Consider the following 15,058-nt stretch of genomic DNA (forward strand, 5'->3'; position numbering starts at 1 on the left):
CAGATAACATTCGCAAATGCCTGAAGAACGATTACCTACTTTGATAAAGTAAATCATATTATAAAATAATAGGTACATATTTTATGTACTTAATAAAATAAAAGTTCCCGGAGTTCGTTATTTATGAGTTTATGCCATTCTTTGGTAACGTTTTGAGGGATGTCGTCTTTTATCGAACTTGAAGACAACGTAATTCGAATCTAAATGGTTCATCAGATTCATCCAATTGAGCTTCATCGTGCTGTATCAGGACCTGGCGTGCAAAGCAACCAGCAGGAGTGTCAAATGACACTTTCTTGACAGTTTCCAAATCAAAAAAGTACATAATTAATTGGCGAATATAATTCAAACAGTCTTAGTGTCACAGAAACAGTTTAAAAAAACAATGGATTCGCAAAATTTATGTGACATCATTATTATCAGGTTGTTATTTATGCTTAATTGCTTGTACCACTGAAAAACGTATAGATACTCTTAAGAAGTGGGTAAGCTAACGATAGGTAGGTATGTAGGGTAGGATAATTTTTTACTTTTTTCCCGCAACTATTAAACAATAGAATAAATTTGTTTTTTATAATAATACCTAATCATTTTAATAAATACAATTTTTGAAGAAATGGTAACATAGGTAGCTAACAAAAAATGCATCAAAAAATATCAAACAAAGAAAAAAATGCACCATGTAGAAAAAAGTAAATCAATTCACAATAATGTAAGTATGAAAATATCTAAAAGAGAGAAACAAAAAACAATGTGTCATTGGAAAAAAAATAAATATTGCACACGTTATGGCTATAAATTTGCACAAAAAATAATTACAATAGGTATATAAAATGGGCAAAGTAATAGATGTGCTGAGCACAAAACAAACGACACTGTGCAATACCACAAATCGTTACGTAAAGAACGTACCTATTTAGGAAAAGGAAATGTAAAGTGGTGATTAGTCTATTTGGTTCCATGAAACCACGAGAGCGAGTAAAGATCCAGTCGAATTTAATGTTTCGCGAACTTGAATCGAAAATGGAAAAACTTTACAGTCAAGGGGTTTTTTCTGTCCACTTTTTTGTACAAAATCAAACTGATTTCAAAGAGAGAGAGAAAGCTGTGGACTTATTTGACACATCTGGCTGAAATAGAAAAGGCTTCCCTAAATAGTGGCAGAATTTTGATCGAATTTGTAATTCGCCTGCGCCTCTTTTGTAAGAAATAGATATTTTTTTCTTTAAGAGTAACAGTGATTTTCTTTTTTTTTTTTAATCGAAAATTAAAATAAACCGTGATACAAATTTAGCCATGCTTAATCTCGTTGATTATTACCTAAGGCTATTGATGTAAGAACGGTTGCATAACCATTTGCCTGAATACGTATGTATTATCAATTTAGCAGACATTTTTATCAGTGAGTATCAAAATAACATATTTTGAGCAATTTATACAAGGATGTTTTCAAAATTTAAAGCTTTTATGTAATTTTTAAAAAAAAATTTAAACATAGTTGAATCTTGTAATAAAAAAAAGATCTCGTCTTCGTCGAGGTTCAGAGATATTGCAGATCTTTTCAACAGAAAAGAACAAACTGAAGGTAATGAATAAAGAGACAGTACCCTCAAGATAAGTAAGACATCATTTCGTCAATTTTGATGAACAAATTAAGTATTTTTTTACACGATCTTTGAGCTCACTGTGTGACTTTTGAACTGCATTTTGAGAATTTCACAACCATCGCTTCAAATGCGTTACTTTTTCGATGAACTTTACATGACCTGTAAGATGAGCTATTTTGGAGGAGGGGATGTGTGTTAGAAAATGAGTAAAAAATAAGGTACCTGAGTAAATATCAGGGATGCGCAAATAGGAAAAAATTTTGGTTACGTACTCAAAGGTTCCAGGACGTTACTGAGAAAGTCTATTTTTTCAAAAATAAAATAAATCAGTTGTCGTCTTTAAGGACTCTTATTTAAATCCAAACAAAGTTCAGAATACAGAAATTGAAACTTTTCATTATTTTCTTTCGTGTATTGTATTTTCATTTAATCGATATAAAATTTTTTAAATAAAAAACGAACGAATTCATAAGAGAAAACCATCGGTATCTTTTGTGCTTTAAAAATCCAATTTTCATGCAAAATATTGGCAGCAATGTTTCTTACGCGCGTCTGGAGTCTGACGGGCTACGAAACGTTCCCGCCAATCACAGCGCAGAGGGGCGGTTCTATGGACTTGCAATTTTTTTCAGTTTTTATTTTTCGTTGAAAATACGATATAATAAAGAGCTTTTGCGATTTTACTAATTAAAACAGAAAATTAAACGACTTTTTTCTTCAAATTGGTTGGTAATCTAATCTTTAACCTACGTACGACAGTACTGTAACTTTACATTTACAACTTTACTGAATGAATACCAAATAGGAAAAGTCATTCTTGTTTTCATTTCAAATCCATCATAATTTACGATAATTACAATTACATCAATAAAAGCAATCGAGATCGATAACTTCAAAAAGAAATACTTTGCAGTTGGAGCTAGTGAAAATGAATGTACAGATACAGATAGCTAGCTGCATAACTAGCGTGAGCCTACGTATCTCTATCTACTTAGATACCAGATTTTACTCATTGATTTTCATTTTTCTCCGCTGAAATGTCAAGTATTGAATTTACTGATGAGATCTTATTAATTTGTAAAAATAGTAAAAATACATGAGTGTGTGATAACTGATAGTTCTTTCTTATCAGATTACTTCATTCTTGCTACGTCTATAATGCTTGCCAGGGAATGCCGGTGCTGAATGATAAAGTTAATCTGAATAGCTACCTAGGACTTGTACGTACTTTATTTCTGCATTGCGACAGTGTTTTATTTAAAATAATATGCAAAACGTCCATTTATACCTAAATTACTTTGTTTTTTCAATATTGTGAGAAATGAGAATGAGTACAACACTTGAACTTCAGTGATAATGGTGATAAACATAACGCTGCGCTGTGATTGGCGGGAACGTTTCGTAGCCCGTCAGACTCTAGACGCGCGTGTAAACGCCTCTTCTCTTCGTCTTCCTTTCTGTTTCTATTCTCTGTCTGTCTGTGTCTGATAAAAAATTAGTGGTGGGATATTATCGATATTTATCGATATATATCGATATTTGCCGCCGTCGATATATATCGATATTTTGAAGCCGATAATCGATTATCGGAAAATTTTTAAAAATTATGCAAAAATCCCGCAAATAAATTGTGCGAGGTATTTTTTTGATCTTTTTGAGCATTTTCAGACTCTTTTAGAGTAAAATAGTGATTATCACGGCTATTAATGGTAGTTGGTAGCCATGGGCCACATCAGGTAGAATGATGAAATGTTGAAAATTACGTCATCAATGTCATCATTATTTTAAAAAGCGCCAAATAGGTAGCTAGATACTGAAAAAGCAAAAAAATAAGCAATAGAAACAGCTTAGAGATGATTCAGTTTCTCTTTTCATCAAAAATCAGCTGTTTTATGGTCTTTTTATGAACACCAAAAACATCCGATATATATCGATATTATCGATATCAGACCTCCGATATTTTGACGATATCGATATCCCGAAATATCGATAATATCCCATCACTATAAAAAATTGTTGTGTTTGAGTCTTGACTTCTGAAGTTCTGAAAAATTCAAAAATCAACCTATCATTTCGAAAACTTTGTGCTTACCACAGTGCTTACGATGTGTGCTTTCGAATCCTTCTAAGGATTTCCCACAGCTGAGTCCTCATTCTAACCCATGGCTACATCACAAAGCTACCAAGGGGATCTTAAAAACAATTGGCATTCGCAGCTGGATTGCTTAGACTACCTGAACTTGCACCTAGACTACTCTCATCGTGAAACTTTCTACGAATGGTCTCGTATCCCCGAATGCGATGAATTCATCGGAGAAAAGTAAGAAAACTTGGCAACTTCCTCTCACTGGACCCATTTTAAAATCACTAATCAATTCATTCTGTTCGATATACAGACGAAGTAAACATACAGCAGTTGCTTATAAGGATGCAATTTACGTATTCGGAGGCGATAATGGGAAAACCATGTTGAACGATTTGATTAGATTTGATGTTAAGGATAAGTCTTGGAGCCGTGCGTTCACCAATAGTTTTCAAGTTCCACCAGCTCCTCGTTATCATCATTCTGCTGTAGTATGTTCTCTCAAAAGTCACTCCAAGTACCAAAATATCAATAAGTACAATAGTAGATAAATATCGTTGTATATTTTTCTCTGATACAGGTTCACAATACGTCAATGTTCATATTTGGAGGTTATACAGGAGATATCCATTCCAATTCTAATCTTACAAACAAGAATGACTTGTACGAATATAACATTAAAATTGGTCAATGGATTAAATGGATTTTCATCGGAAAGTAAGCACATTTCGTTTGCTGAAAGCAATCCACGTTATCGATATCGTATTACACAGTTTTGATTTCAGAGCTCCGGTGCCCAGATCTGCTCATGGAGCTGCAGTATTTGATGATAAACTATGGATATTTGCTGGATACGATGGTAATGCTCGATTAAACGATATGTGGACAATATCGCTGAAAAATGTTCGTATCTCAGAAACTCAGAAGCTCGGTTACGAAGCTCGTTTTTATTTCTAAATTATATTTTGTGTTTTTTTTCCTTCTTTAGAGAACAATGCTGACACTTACCGATCAAAACGGTGAAATATGTCAAGGAACTTGGGAGAAAGTCGATCAATTAGGAGAATGTCCTCCGACCTGTTGTAATTTCCCTGTAGCTGTTGCCAGAGATTGTATGTTCGTCTTTAGTGGCCAGTCCGGAGCTAAGATCACAAATAGTCTTTTTCAATTTCATTTCAGTACCAGATTGTAAGCAGAAAATTCGTATTGTTTACTCGTTAGAGTTAGAATATTATGATCTAACAACACTGATGTGATTCCAGTTGGACTCGAATATCTACCGATCATATTCTTCGAGCAGTTCCTCCTTCACCTACGCGTAGATACGGTCACACGATGGTGGCATACGACAGACACCTTTATGTTTTCGGTGGAGCTGCTGACCACACTCTTCCTAACGATTTACACTGTTATGACTTGGATACCAATACTTGGTCCATCGTGCAAGTTACTCAAAATAGTTACGTTCCTTCTGGACGTCTTTTCCACGCTTCAGCTGTTGTTGACGGAGCCATGTATATTTTTGGTGGTACCATTGATAATAATATTCGCAGCGGAGAGATTTTCAGATTCAAGGTGATTGGTTTTTTCTTATTTGAAAATGACCGTTGACTATTTGATAACTAATAGTAGAAGGTTTCTTTGGATTTTGCAGTTCTCGCAGTATCCAAGATGTACTTTACACGACGATTATGGGAAATTATTAACTTCGAAGCAATTTGTTGACGTCAAGTTTGTGATCGGAAAAGAAGAAGTGATTATACCAGGACATATAGCCGTTATTTCAGCACGATCGATGTGGCTTCGCGAAAGAATACGAGAAGCTAAAGCTGAAGAAATGGAAAACAAAACGGTATGGTTGGGTTTTCTCTAATTTCCTGTGTTTGGTTTAATTTAGTTGATGGGGAATTGTTTTTTAATTAGGCTCGAGATGATACGAGTGAAAAGAAGCCTTCGATTTTACGCGTTCGATTGGAAGATGCAGTTCCTGATGCTTTTGAAATGATACTGGATTATATTTATTCCGATCGTATTGATCCTACTCATAAAAGTATGTAGGGATTTCAACTTGAAACATTGAAAGAAAAAATATACAATTACCTACAATATTTTTTCAATTGATTTTTTATTTTGTTTGAACAGTTCAAAATCCAAGCAGAAATCGTATCGTGTTACTCATCATGGATGTTTATCGTTTAGCCAAACAGGTACCTACTTGTTCTTAACTTGTATTTTACTTCATTTTAATCGTAAAACAATTAATTAGGTAATTATCGACGTTGTTCTAAGTAAAAATGATTTTTTCAGTTTCAAATGACGAAATTGGAACAGCTTTGTTTGCATTATCTCGAAACCACCATCGATTTGAAAAACGTTCTAGAAGCTCTACAATACTCGTCTAGTTTGGAATTGAATTTAATAAAAAATCTCTGTTTGAAGTTCATCATCAAAGATGGCAACTATAAAGAAATCGTGATGAGTGATGAGTTCGAGGATTTAGATAAAACATTGATGATCGAAATCGTTCGACAGAAACAGGAACCCAGCAGTAGATTGTACGAACGACCTGTATTGGATCCTGGTAAATTTAACATTTATCCCTTGAATTTAAACGTATTTTGTTTTTTTTCGTTTTATTAAATGGTATGAAATTAATTGATTTTTAGGACATACTTTGGAGCTTGATATGGCTGCGTTTTTGAAACAGCATTTATTTTGCGATATGACTCTAGTATTACAAGATACTAACATTCCTGTCCATAAGGCGATATTAGCAGCTCGATGTGGATATTTCGAAGCAATGTTTCGTTCGTTTATGCCCAAGGATAAAATTCAGGTACCTGTTTTTCTGACTCACGAAGGATCTTTTTGAGCTCGCAATCTACGATTTGAACGAAACCATAAGCTAGATCGAAAGAAAATGTTCTAAAACTCCGAAATTTCAGATTCTAAAGTTTACTTTTTCGACCTCTGACGAATTTTTGAAATTTAAAAAAAAATCACAAAAGCTGTTTTGAAGGTGATTTTCAAACTTTTTCATGAATGATATTTTTTTTTTCAAATAAAAAAAAGAACCAATCCTTTAGTTTTGGACCATCCTGAAGCCTCCGGTGATTTTTTGATTTTTTCTCCAGAAATTTTAAGAGCCAGAAATGTGTGTAGTTGCATTAGGCAATATCTTGTGTAGAAAACTACTCGTTGTAATTGCCAAATATTCTCATTATTTTGCTAAAAATTGTCGCTTTCTCGCGAAAAATTCCAAGTCTTGTTTTTTTTTCAACAAAAGAATACCCAAGTCTCGTTTTTTTTCAAATGATTGGAAAAAAAGCCTCGCTTTTCAACGTAAACTTCAAAAAGTAAGTTTTTTTGTGGCAATAATTTCCAGAAAGTCTTCTTTTTTTCAAAAATTACCCCTAGTCTCACTTCTTTTGTCAATAATTTCCAAAAAGTCCTGCTTTTTATTAAAATTTTCTAAATCGTATATTTTGGCAAAAATTGTCGCTTTTTAGTTTTTCAAAAATTACTAAAGTCTCACTTTTTCAGCCAGAAATTGACCAAAAAGTCGTGAGTTTTTCTGAAGTTGTCAAAGTCTCGTTTTTTGCCAGAACTTTTCAGTGATTTTCACTTCTTTTTAAAGTGACTAAAATTCTACTTTATTAAAAAAATTTCTGAAAATTCCAGTTTTTCCCTCATAAAAATTCCAAAAAAATCTAAATTTTTCCCAAAAATTGTTCAGAAATTGCCTAACAGCCTTTTTTTACTGCAGTTGTCAAAAATTTTACTTTTTTCCAAAAATTTCCAAAAAAAGTTCGCTTTTTCATTGAAACGATGCAAAATACTACTTCAACTTTTCAAAATTGAGAACCAAAACGTTTCAATTTGCAATGTTCTGTTTTTTTAATTTACTTTTTCGAGCTTTTTCTGGGCACTCAAGTTCCTTTTTTGAAAAAAATATAGTACGAGATCTGTTTCTTTAAAAATTATTTTTTTTTTCATTTTTCTGAAATTTTTAAATTTGTCAAAAATTTACATTTGAACTTACACTCTCGGAATTACGAGGTAATCTCCTGAAACAATTCAGAGGGTGCCCAATTAGCACCAACCTGAATTATGGGTGCTAAAATCCATATTTGACTCTTCTAGAGCGATTTTTAATTCCTAGAGAAAATCAAAAAATCGTTGGAGGCTCCAGAATGGTGCAAAAACCACCAAACACGGTCGAGAGGGTGTCTTATTAAGCATTGGTCAATATTATAGGAGCCTATGTTCATTTTTAACCATTCTTGAATAATTCGAAATTCCTGGAGAAAATCCAAAAATCGCTGGAGCCTCCAGAATGGTCCAAAAACTACCTAACACGGCCGAAAGAGTGCGCAATAAGCAATGACCCAATTTTATAGAGGCCTAAGCCCATTTTTGACCATTCCAGAACAATTTGAAATTCCTGGAGAAAATTCAAAAATCACTGGAGCCTCCAGAGTGGTCCAAAAACCTTCTAACACGGTCGAGAGAGTGCCTTGATAAGCATTGGCCAATGTTATAGAAGCCTATGTTCATTTTTAACCATTCTTGAATAATTCGAAATTCCTGGAGAAAATCCAAAAATCGCTGGAGCCTCCAGAATGGTCCAAAAACCATCTAACAGGGTTGATAGATTGCGTAATAAGCAATGACCAATTTTATAGGGACCTAAGTTCATTTTTGACTATTCCAGAACAATTTGAAATTCCTGGCGAAAATCAAAAAATCGCTGGAGCCTCCAAAATGGTGCAAAAACCACCTAACACGGTCGAGAGGGTGTCTTAATAAGCATTGGTCAATATTATAAGAGTCTATGTTCATTTTTAACCATTCTTGAATAATTCGAAATTCCTGGAGAAAATCCAAAAATCACTGGAGCCTCCAGAATGGTCCAAAAACCACCTAACACGATCGAGAGAGTGTGAAATAAGCAATGACCAATTTTATAGGGGCCTAAGTTTATTTTTGACCATTCCAGAACACTTTGAAATTCCCGGAGAGAATCCAAAAATCGCTGGAGGCTCCAGAATGGTGCAAAAACCACCTAAAATGGTCGAGAGGGTGTCATTAGAAGCAATCATTGGTCAATATTATTATCAATCTAAGTTCATTTTTGACCCTTCCAGAACAATTCGAAATTCCTGGAGAAAATCCAATAATCGCTGGAGGCCGCAGGATGCTTCAAAAACCGCCTCAAATGGTCTGGAGGGAGCCCATTAAGCACCGACCAATGTTATAAATGTTACAAATTCATTTTTAACGTTTCTCGGTCGATTTAAAATTCCTGGAGAAAATCCAAAAAATCTCTGGAGGCTCCAAAATGACCAAAACACAACCTAAAACAATCGATAGGGTACCCAACAAGCACCAATCAAAATTATGGGAGCCGAAGTTCATTTATATCCAATCCTGAACGATTCAAAATTTTTGGAGAAAATCAAAAAATCGCTGGAGGCTCCAGAATGTTTCAGAACCCCTTCTAAAACTTTAAAACTTGAAAAGTGTTCTAGTTATAAGCACTCGAATTCATTTTTGGCCCTTTCAGAACGATTTCAAATTTCTGGAGAAAATTATCAAATTGCTGGAGATTCCAGAATGGTCCAAAAGGAGTAATTGTTGGTATGTGGAAGGGGAATTTAAGGAATTAAATTCGCAGTGGTTCTCTTTGCTAAAAAAAATCGTATTTCTTGAAGAATTTTAAAATGGTTCTCAAAACAGTTTTTTTTTTATTTTCAATTTTTTTCAAAATCCCAAGAATGAATTTTCGCATGTGACATTTTGGTTTCGGTGGTTTTAGGATACGCTCTGCTCTTTCAATCTAGCTTGCTTTTGTTGGTATCAAAGAGTTTGAGATAAAATAAAAATATTCCTTTGTCAAATCGAAGTTGCCTGTACATGAAATGCATCCTAGACATTTTCAAAATCGAGTTTCAAGAATAAGATCCGAACAAAATAGTTCAATTTTCCATTCTAACGATGCATTTTTTATTTTGCAGGTCCGAATAGGTGACGTTACTCCATCATTACAAGCATTCAACTCTCTATTGAAATACATTTATTACGGAAACGTTATAATGCCTCCTGAAGATTCGCTTTACTTGTACACTGCTTCTCATTTCTACAGTCTTGCTAATAATAGATTACAGGTACTTACCTATCACATTTTCTAGTCATATTTTATTAACATATGTCATCATTTTGTTGCTGCTATTTCACTGCTTTACCCCGTTTTAGGTCTACTGCAAAGAAAATTTGGAAATGAATGTATCGCCTCAAAATGTACTGGAGATTTTAGACGCTGCTAACTCCATCCCAATCGTCACCATGAAAAATTACGCTTTAGATTTAATCGTTCACAAGTACACTGATGTAAGCATAAACGCTTGTGATTTCTTCATCGATTCGATCAACTTGTATCGTTCAGTATTTTAATAAGCCATTTGTGTCTGTTTTCAGGTTGTTGTGTTACCGAAGTTCAGACAACTCAGTAAAGAGCTATTGCTCGATATTTCTGATGCAATGGTTAGATATATGAACGAAAACAACGCCAAGTTGAAATAATCCAGCGAGGAGATGATGAATTGATGAATTAGTCACATTACGATCAAATTACGTCACATCATAATTTACAACTTTCTATGTGTATGAGAATATGTTTCTCCTTTTGTCCTTAATAATGCCAAAGTCTAGATGTACAATTTGGTAGACGTGTTTTTGTTTTATTAGATAACGAATATTGTGATATTTTTATATGTGTGATTTTACTTAATATTTTAAATGTTTTAAAATTCGGATTATTGCATCATGATCTATAATCCTGATTTGTGACGTGTTACTCTTAATAAATGTTCTCTAAATTAAAAGTTGAGTCAAAAAAAATTTATTAACAGAGTTATTACCGTTCGGTTCCCTTAGAAAAATCTATATAATCGATACAATTAATTTATCCACAACTTAAAACGTAAAAAAAAACAGACAAACAAACAATCCTTACGCTGATTTCTTTCGTTTTATTTTCATCCTTCATTAGGTATTATTATTCATTATTTTATTATTACCATTATTTTTATATTATAATTTTACAAACAACAACGCGTAATAATAGTATATTAACAAACAGGTATAATTTCAAGCTGAAAAATTACATAAGAGTTACTAAATAAAAAGCAGCACAGTTTTCCATACTAATCGAAAAAGTTTACAAATTTATAAGAATTTGATATTGGTGTAAAAAGTTTCGAATACGTTCATTTTTTGTTTGTTTTGGTTGTAAAAAGTACATGAAAATATGTAAACCGAAAATATCAATAATGAAGTAAAAAAAAAAAAAGAAATATATAATAAATAAGGGAAAACGAAAAGGAAAAAAAAATGAAAGAAAAAATAGAACATAAAACGAACAACTTTAAAGAAATCGACATGTACTTTACATGATGAAGATCAGTCTCAATCATCCATATTTTGTGATAAAAGTAAATTAGCGGCTAAATTTTCATTTTTTTCACAAGCGAAATACGCTTGTACGACTAAATCTTCGGGAAATCCTAACGCTTTCAGCTGTAACCAAAAAACGAAACAGTAAGATTAGAAACTCGAATAATAATGATGAAAATAAATCAGGGATAGTGATTCTTACCCTTTCGATAGCTTCTTTATCTTGTGGTGTAACTTGTAACGTAGCTTGTCCTAATGAGGCGGCTAGATTTGACGATTCGTCACTATCTGACGATAAACTAGCAGCCAGAGAACCTGTCGAAGGGGCATTTCTAGCACTTTCGCCGCCCACTTGAGGCGGTACTGGTTCATTGAGCATACGAACGAAAGCTTCTTGATTTTGTGAAATTAACTGTAGCAGTGCTGGGTTTGTATTTCCTATTTGTTGCAGAACAGCATTCAGTAAGTCGGGGTTTTGTTGAACGACAGCGCGCATTTGTTGAAATTGTGGTTGATCTCGCAGAAATGCAAGAGGCTCTCGACCTGATGGTTAAAAATAACGGGACAATTAATCATTTTCAAATTGTGAACATAGAGAAATAAGTATAGAAAACATGAATATTAACCATCTGATCGTAATTCGGCTGCGGGTATGTTTTCACTAGCATCTGTATCGCTGGATGCAGGTATCCCCGTAATAAGATATTCTACAGCTCTGTCCGGGTTATTGTAACTGGCACGTAGTGCTGCTTCAACCTATGAAAATTGCCAATAATTGTGTAATATTCGACAAACAAAAAAAAATTCAAGTGAAAAGGACGAATACCTTATCACGAGGGTATCCCATATCAACAATACTTTTCACAGTTGCTTCGTACTCTGGACCCATTAATAAAGTCGATTCGGCGGAGACTAATGTTTCTGGTATAGCAGCAGCAGCAGCAGCAGCAGAAGAGCTAGTGCTCGTCGAAGAATCAGTTTCTGGTTTCTTTTCAGAACTGTACACACATCGAGATAGAAAAAATGTCATTATTCACGTCGGTCAATTCCTGAGATTACACATTTTTCAAAATGTAGCAACAAGATGAAAAATAGTCAATACTGCAGGAATAACTTTCGAGTTATCATGTCGCATTGCTGTCGCACTACGAGGAATTCCAACTACAGCAATATTTTGTTACTGAGTTAGACCAGCTTTAGTGCTTTTTAACTTATAAATATGTACAGAAATAAAAGAAGAATGAGAATAAAAAATCATTTACGTTTCGTTTGATTCTTTTTTACTATTGTCTGATTCGGTCGAAGGTGCGGAAGTCGAAGCAGATGTCGAAGCTCCGGCCGATTTGTTATCGGTGGCTGCTTGTTTAGCTTTACAGACCATCACAACGACGAATTTCTTTTCGTCGATGTTGTATTCGCTCAGAGGAGAATCATCGTTCAGAATTTTACCTACGAAATAATAATTTTCAATACATAACGTCGCAAGAAATTGATAAAATTGCGCAATAGGATATTTACCGGCGTATATTAATCTCTGGTAACCAGCAGGGTAGTCGCTTCCTTTCGTCGCTTCGATTTTATCTTTTAATTGCTTCACCTAAACATATTCGAGTTGTATTATTCAAGATGAATTCGTATTACCTTATATTAAAATAGTCAAAGTAGAGGTTTATCAATGGGTGATGAAATTTAGTCGTAGATTGATTATTTGAAACTTAAATTTCGTCATTTTCGAATAATTTTAGTACTCTTTTAACGTTTAGAGTACTTTAATAAAACTGTAGTCGACTCCGTTGAATAAATGATCTACATAAAAAAGTGCTGACATCATTGAAATGACCCTTATTATCAACACTTCAAATGCAAACATGTATTTTTCCACAATACAGTTGAAACGATTCGAGTTTTTAGTATCTGGAAATCTGCATATGGATAAATTAAGTCGGTAAAAGACGATACAATTCATCGAGTCGAATCTTTATTACTCGATTGAGATGTAATATAATACCTATACGAGTTATCTGAATAAATAGCGGCGAAGTAATATGAGAAAATACTTACGGTGTTCGACACATCGATTTCCACCGTGAAGGAGTGCTGTTGTAGATTTTTCAACGTAATTAGCATTTTTAGATTATATATTCACTTCGGTATAAAATGTGACTATTGAAAATACTTTTAAAACGATACTATTTTAACAAATTGGTAATTTTTAGCTATCGCAATGGTGAGATAGCAGAATTCATCGACATCGCGTATACAAAATCAAAACACCATTATAATTTTTTTTCTTTATTCAAAACGTTTTCACAGAAAAACAACTAAACATGGTGAAAAAACTCGGAATTGGTAAAAAGTCAAATGAAATTCTGACTAATTTTATCTGTGGAATTCGCACCTCGTCCTATATTTTTTCGCCGAATTACCTATTTGATTTTTTTTAATCGCGTAAAATTTTAAATATTCGATAAATGGCTGCACTGCAACTCCGATGTGTTTGTAGTATTTTGCAACAAATAAGATGGCCGTTTGCAAACCATAATAAGAGACAATGTTTCGTGTTTTTTTCTCAACATTTTCAATAAAATGTAATCGACGGATTTAATATGTAATTAATTTAAGCATCCGTTCTTTCAGTACAATTCTCGCCGAGTAGATTGAATTGGCCAAACCGCAGTGTTAATGAACTTTTAATTGGTATTAATTATGTTTACATTGTTTGGCGGTTGTCTAATGTTTTCAAAATTCGGTAATGTGAAGTGATTAGATTATTTGGAAAAATGATACATATTTACGATAAATATGTATCGTGTGTGGTTTTCGCGTGTTACTTTCATGTATTTTAACTCGAAATCACCCAACATGCGATTATGATAGAGAAACAGACACTATCATTGTATCGTTTGTGATGTGAGGTAAAGTTTATGTAACCAGTTTTACGTATTTATTACTAAAATACTCGACAAATGGGTATTAATTTTGGTTAAATTCGTCATTTATCGGAAATTTGTATCTAGATTATCTTATCGATGTGTCGATAAATTTGAAAATACTCGATACATGTGTTGCTCTTTGGAGTGTTTTTGTATCACTGAGGCAAGAACACCAAGTTAACGTTTTCGTTGAACCATTTGTCCAGATGATTTCGAAGGGTTAGCAACGAATTACGATGTATTTCGACGTTAAAACTGAAGCCTAGATGTTTAGTGGAAAAATTAAGCGTTAGATTTGATGTACGATGAGCACGATGTATGGTAAACATGCCTCTATGGGGAAGGATATCTTGAAAGGATTCGTGTTTCTGGAAAATTGACTGAAAAAATTGATGATTTGGGAATTCTCGATGTATATTTCTTATTGTACTCGATGTATTTATTGCGCTCGTTGAATTAAACTCGGTTTTTTTCTGTTTTGTTTTCAGATTTCACATGAAAAAAGTCTCTCGAATCAGCGTTGAAAATTTCTGACTTTGTGGATGTAGGTACATTCGTATAGGTTTATCGAATGACCATCGTAATGCGATTTCATACATGTTTTACTTTAATGTGATGCAGTGATAGGACATCGTGGACTCGTTACCGCCCGGGTTGTTGGAGGGGCGCCCCGCTGGCAACTCTTTCTTGCTTACATCTCAACAGGTAAACCGAATTCTACCCTCGAGCACGTATTTTTCACCTATCGAGACACCTTTCATTCAATCAACCGTTTGTTTATTTACAGTTGCAACAACTGCAGCAACATCTACAAGCTGCGGCGGTGGCAAGTGCTAGTCAGCAACATCAGCAAACCGAACAAGTTGCAACTGCCAGTGGTGGCATAACATTAGCTTTCAATCACGCTGCTGTAAGTATTCGTGAATTTGTCGAAGAAGTACGTGAATTCGAATCTCATCAGTGGATGGATTTTCTGATGG

The 15,058-nt window shown here is 33.9% G+C and overlaps 2 protein-coding genes and 1 long non-coding RNA gene across 4 annotated transcripts; 2 read left to right on the plus strand and 1 right to left on the minus strand.

Annotated features, from left to right (window-relative positions):
- Positions 1 to 3,532: 3,532 nt before the first annotated feature.
- Positions 3,533 to 11,125, plus strand: Lztr1 (Leucine zipper like transcription regulator 1). 2 transcript variants are annotated; one of them, XM_065364521.1, is made up of 14 exons: positions 3,539 to 3,927; positions 4,004 to 4,181; positions 4,271 to 4,407; positions 4,476 to 4,593; positions 4,679 to 4,878; positions 4,953 to 5,265; positions 5,345 to 5,542; positions 5,614 to 5,740; positions 5,833 to 5,897; positions 5,998 to 6,271; positions 6,357 to 6,526; positions 9,708 to 9,857; positions 9,946 to 10,080; positions 10,168 to 11,125. In XM_065364521.1, exons 1-14 carry the CDS (start codon positions 3,770 to 3,772, stop codon positions 10,270 to 10,272), a joined length of 2,328 nt encoding a protein of 775 aa, XP_065220593.1. In that variant the 5' UTR covers positions 3,539 to 3,769; the 3' UTR covers positions 10,273 to 11,125. The 2 variants fall into 2 exon arrangements, with proteins under 2 accessions (XP_065220594.1, XP_065220593.1); XM_065364522.1 differs by lacking the exons at positions 9,708 to 9,857; positions 9,946 to 10,080; positions 10,168 to 11,125 and adding an exon at positions 8,838 to 9,670 and having other exon boundaries at positions 3,533 to 3,927.
- On the minus strand, positions 10,576 to 13,422 carry Rad23. Its single transcript, XM_065364523.1, has 7 exons — positions 13,207 to 13,422; positions 12,664 to 12,742; positions 12,408 to 12,594; positions 11,972 to 12,143; positions 11,772 to 11,901; positions 11,348 to 11,688; positions 10,576 to 11,268 (listed from the first exon to the last, which is right to left on the minus strand). Exons 1-7 carry the CDS (start codon positions 13,270 to 13,272, stop codon positions 11,158 to 11,160), a joined length of 1,086 nt encoding a protein of 361 aa, XP_065220595.1. The 5' UTR covers positions 13,273 to 13,422; the 3' UTR covers positions 10,576 to 11,157.
- Positions 13,423 to 13,669: 247 nt separating this feature from the next.
- On the plus strand, positions 13,670 to 14,929 carry LOC135845727 (uncharacterized). Its single transcript, XR_010558814.1, has 4 exons — positions 13,670 to 14,060; positions 14,567 to 14,622; positions 14,700 to 14,783; positions 14,866 to 14,929. It is a non-coding gene; the product is annotated as an uncharacterized LOC135845727 (long non-coding RNA).
- Positions 14,930 to 15,058: the final 129 nt, after the last annotated feature.

The sequence above is a fragment of the Planococcus citri genome, chromosome 4 (assembly GCF_950023065.1).
Source record: "Planococcus citri chromosome 4, ihPlaCitr1.1, whole genome shotgun sequence".
Classification (NCBI taxonomy): Eukaryota; Metazoa; Arthropoda; class Insecta; order Hemiptera; family Pseudococcidae; genus Planococcus; species Planococcus citri.

What these genes read in the sequence shown, in the direction of transcription:
- Lztr1 (XM_065364521.1), top strand. Translation starts at nt 3,770, where the DNA reads ATGGCTACATCACAAAGCTACCAAGGGGATCTTAAAAACAATTGGCAT. An exon ending in GGACAATATCGCTGAAAAAT is followed by an intron (nt 4,594 to 4,678) that starts GTTCGTATCTCA and finishes TTCCTTCTTTAG; the next exon opens with AGAACAATGCTGACACTTAC. An exon ending in TGCCCAAGGATAAAATTCAG is followed by an intron (nt 6,527 to 9,707) that starts GTACCTGTTTTT and finishes TTTATTTTGCAG; the next exon opens with GTCCGAATAGGTGACGTTAC.
- Rad23 (XM_065364523.1), bottom strand. Translation starts at nt 13,272, where the DNA reads ATGCTAATTACGTTGAAAAATCTACAACAGCACTCCTTCACGGTGGAA. An exon ending in AAAAAAGAATCAAACGAAAC is followed by an intron (nt 12,144 to 12,407) that starts GTAAATGATTTT and finishes ATGTGTGTACAG; the next exon opens with TTCTGAAAAGAAACCAGAAA. An exon ending in ATAAAGAAGCTATCGAAAGG is followed by an intron (nt 11,269 to 11,347) that starts GTAAGAATCACT and finishes TTTTGGTTACAG; the next exon opens with CTGAAAGCGTTAGGATTTCC.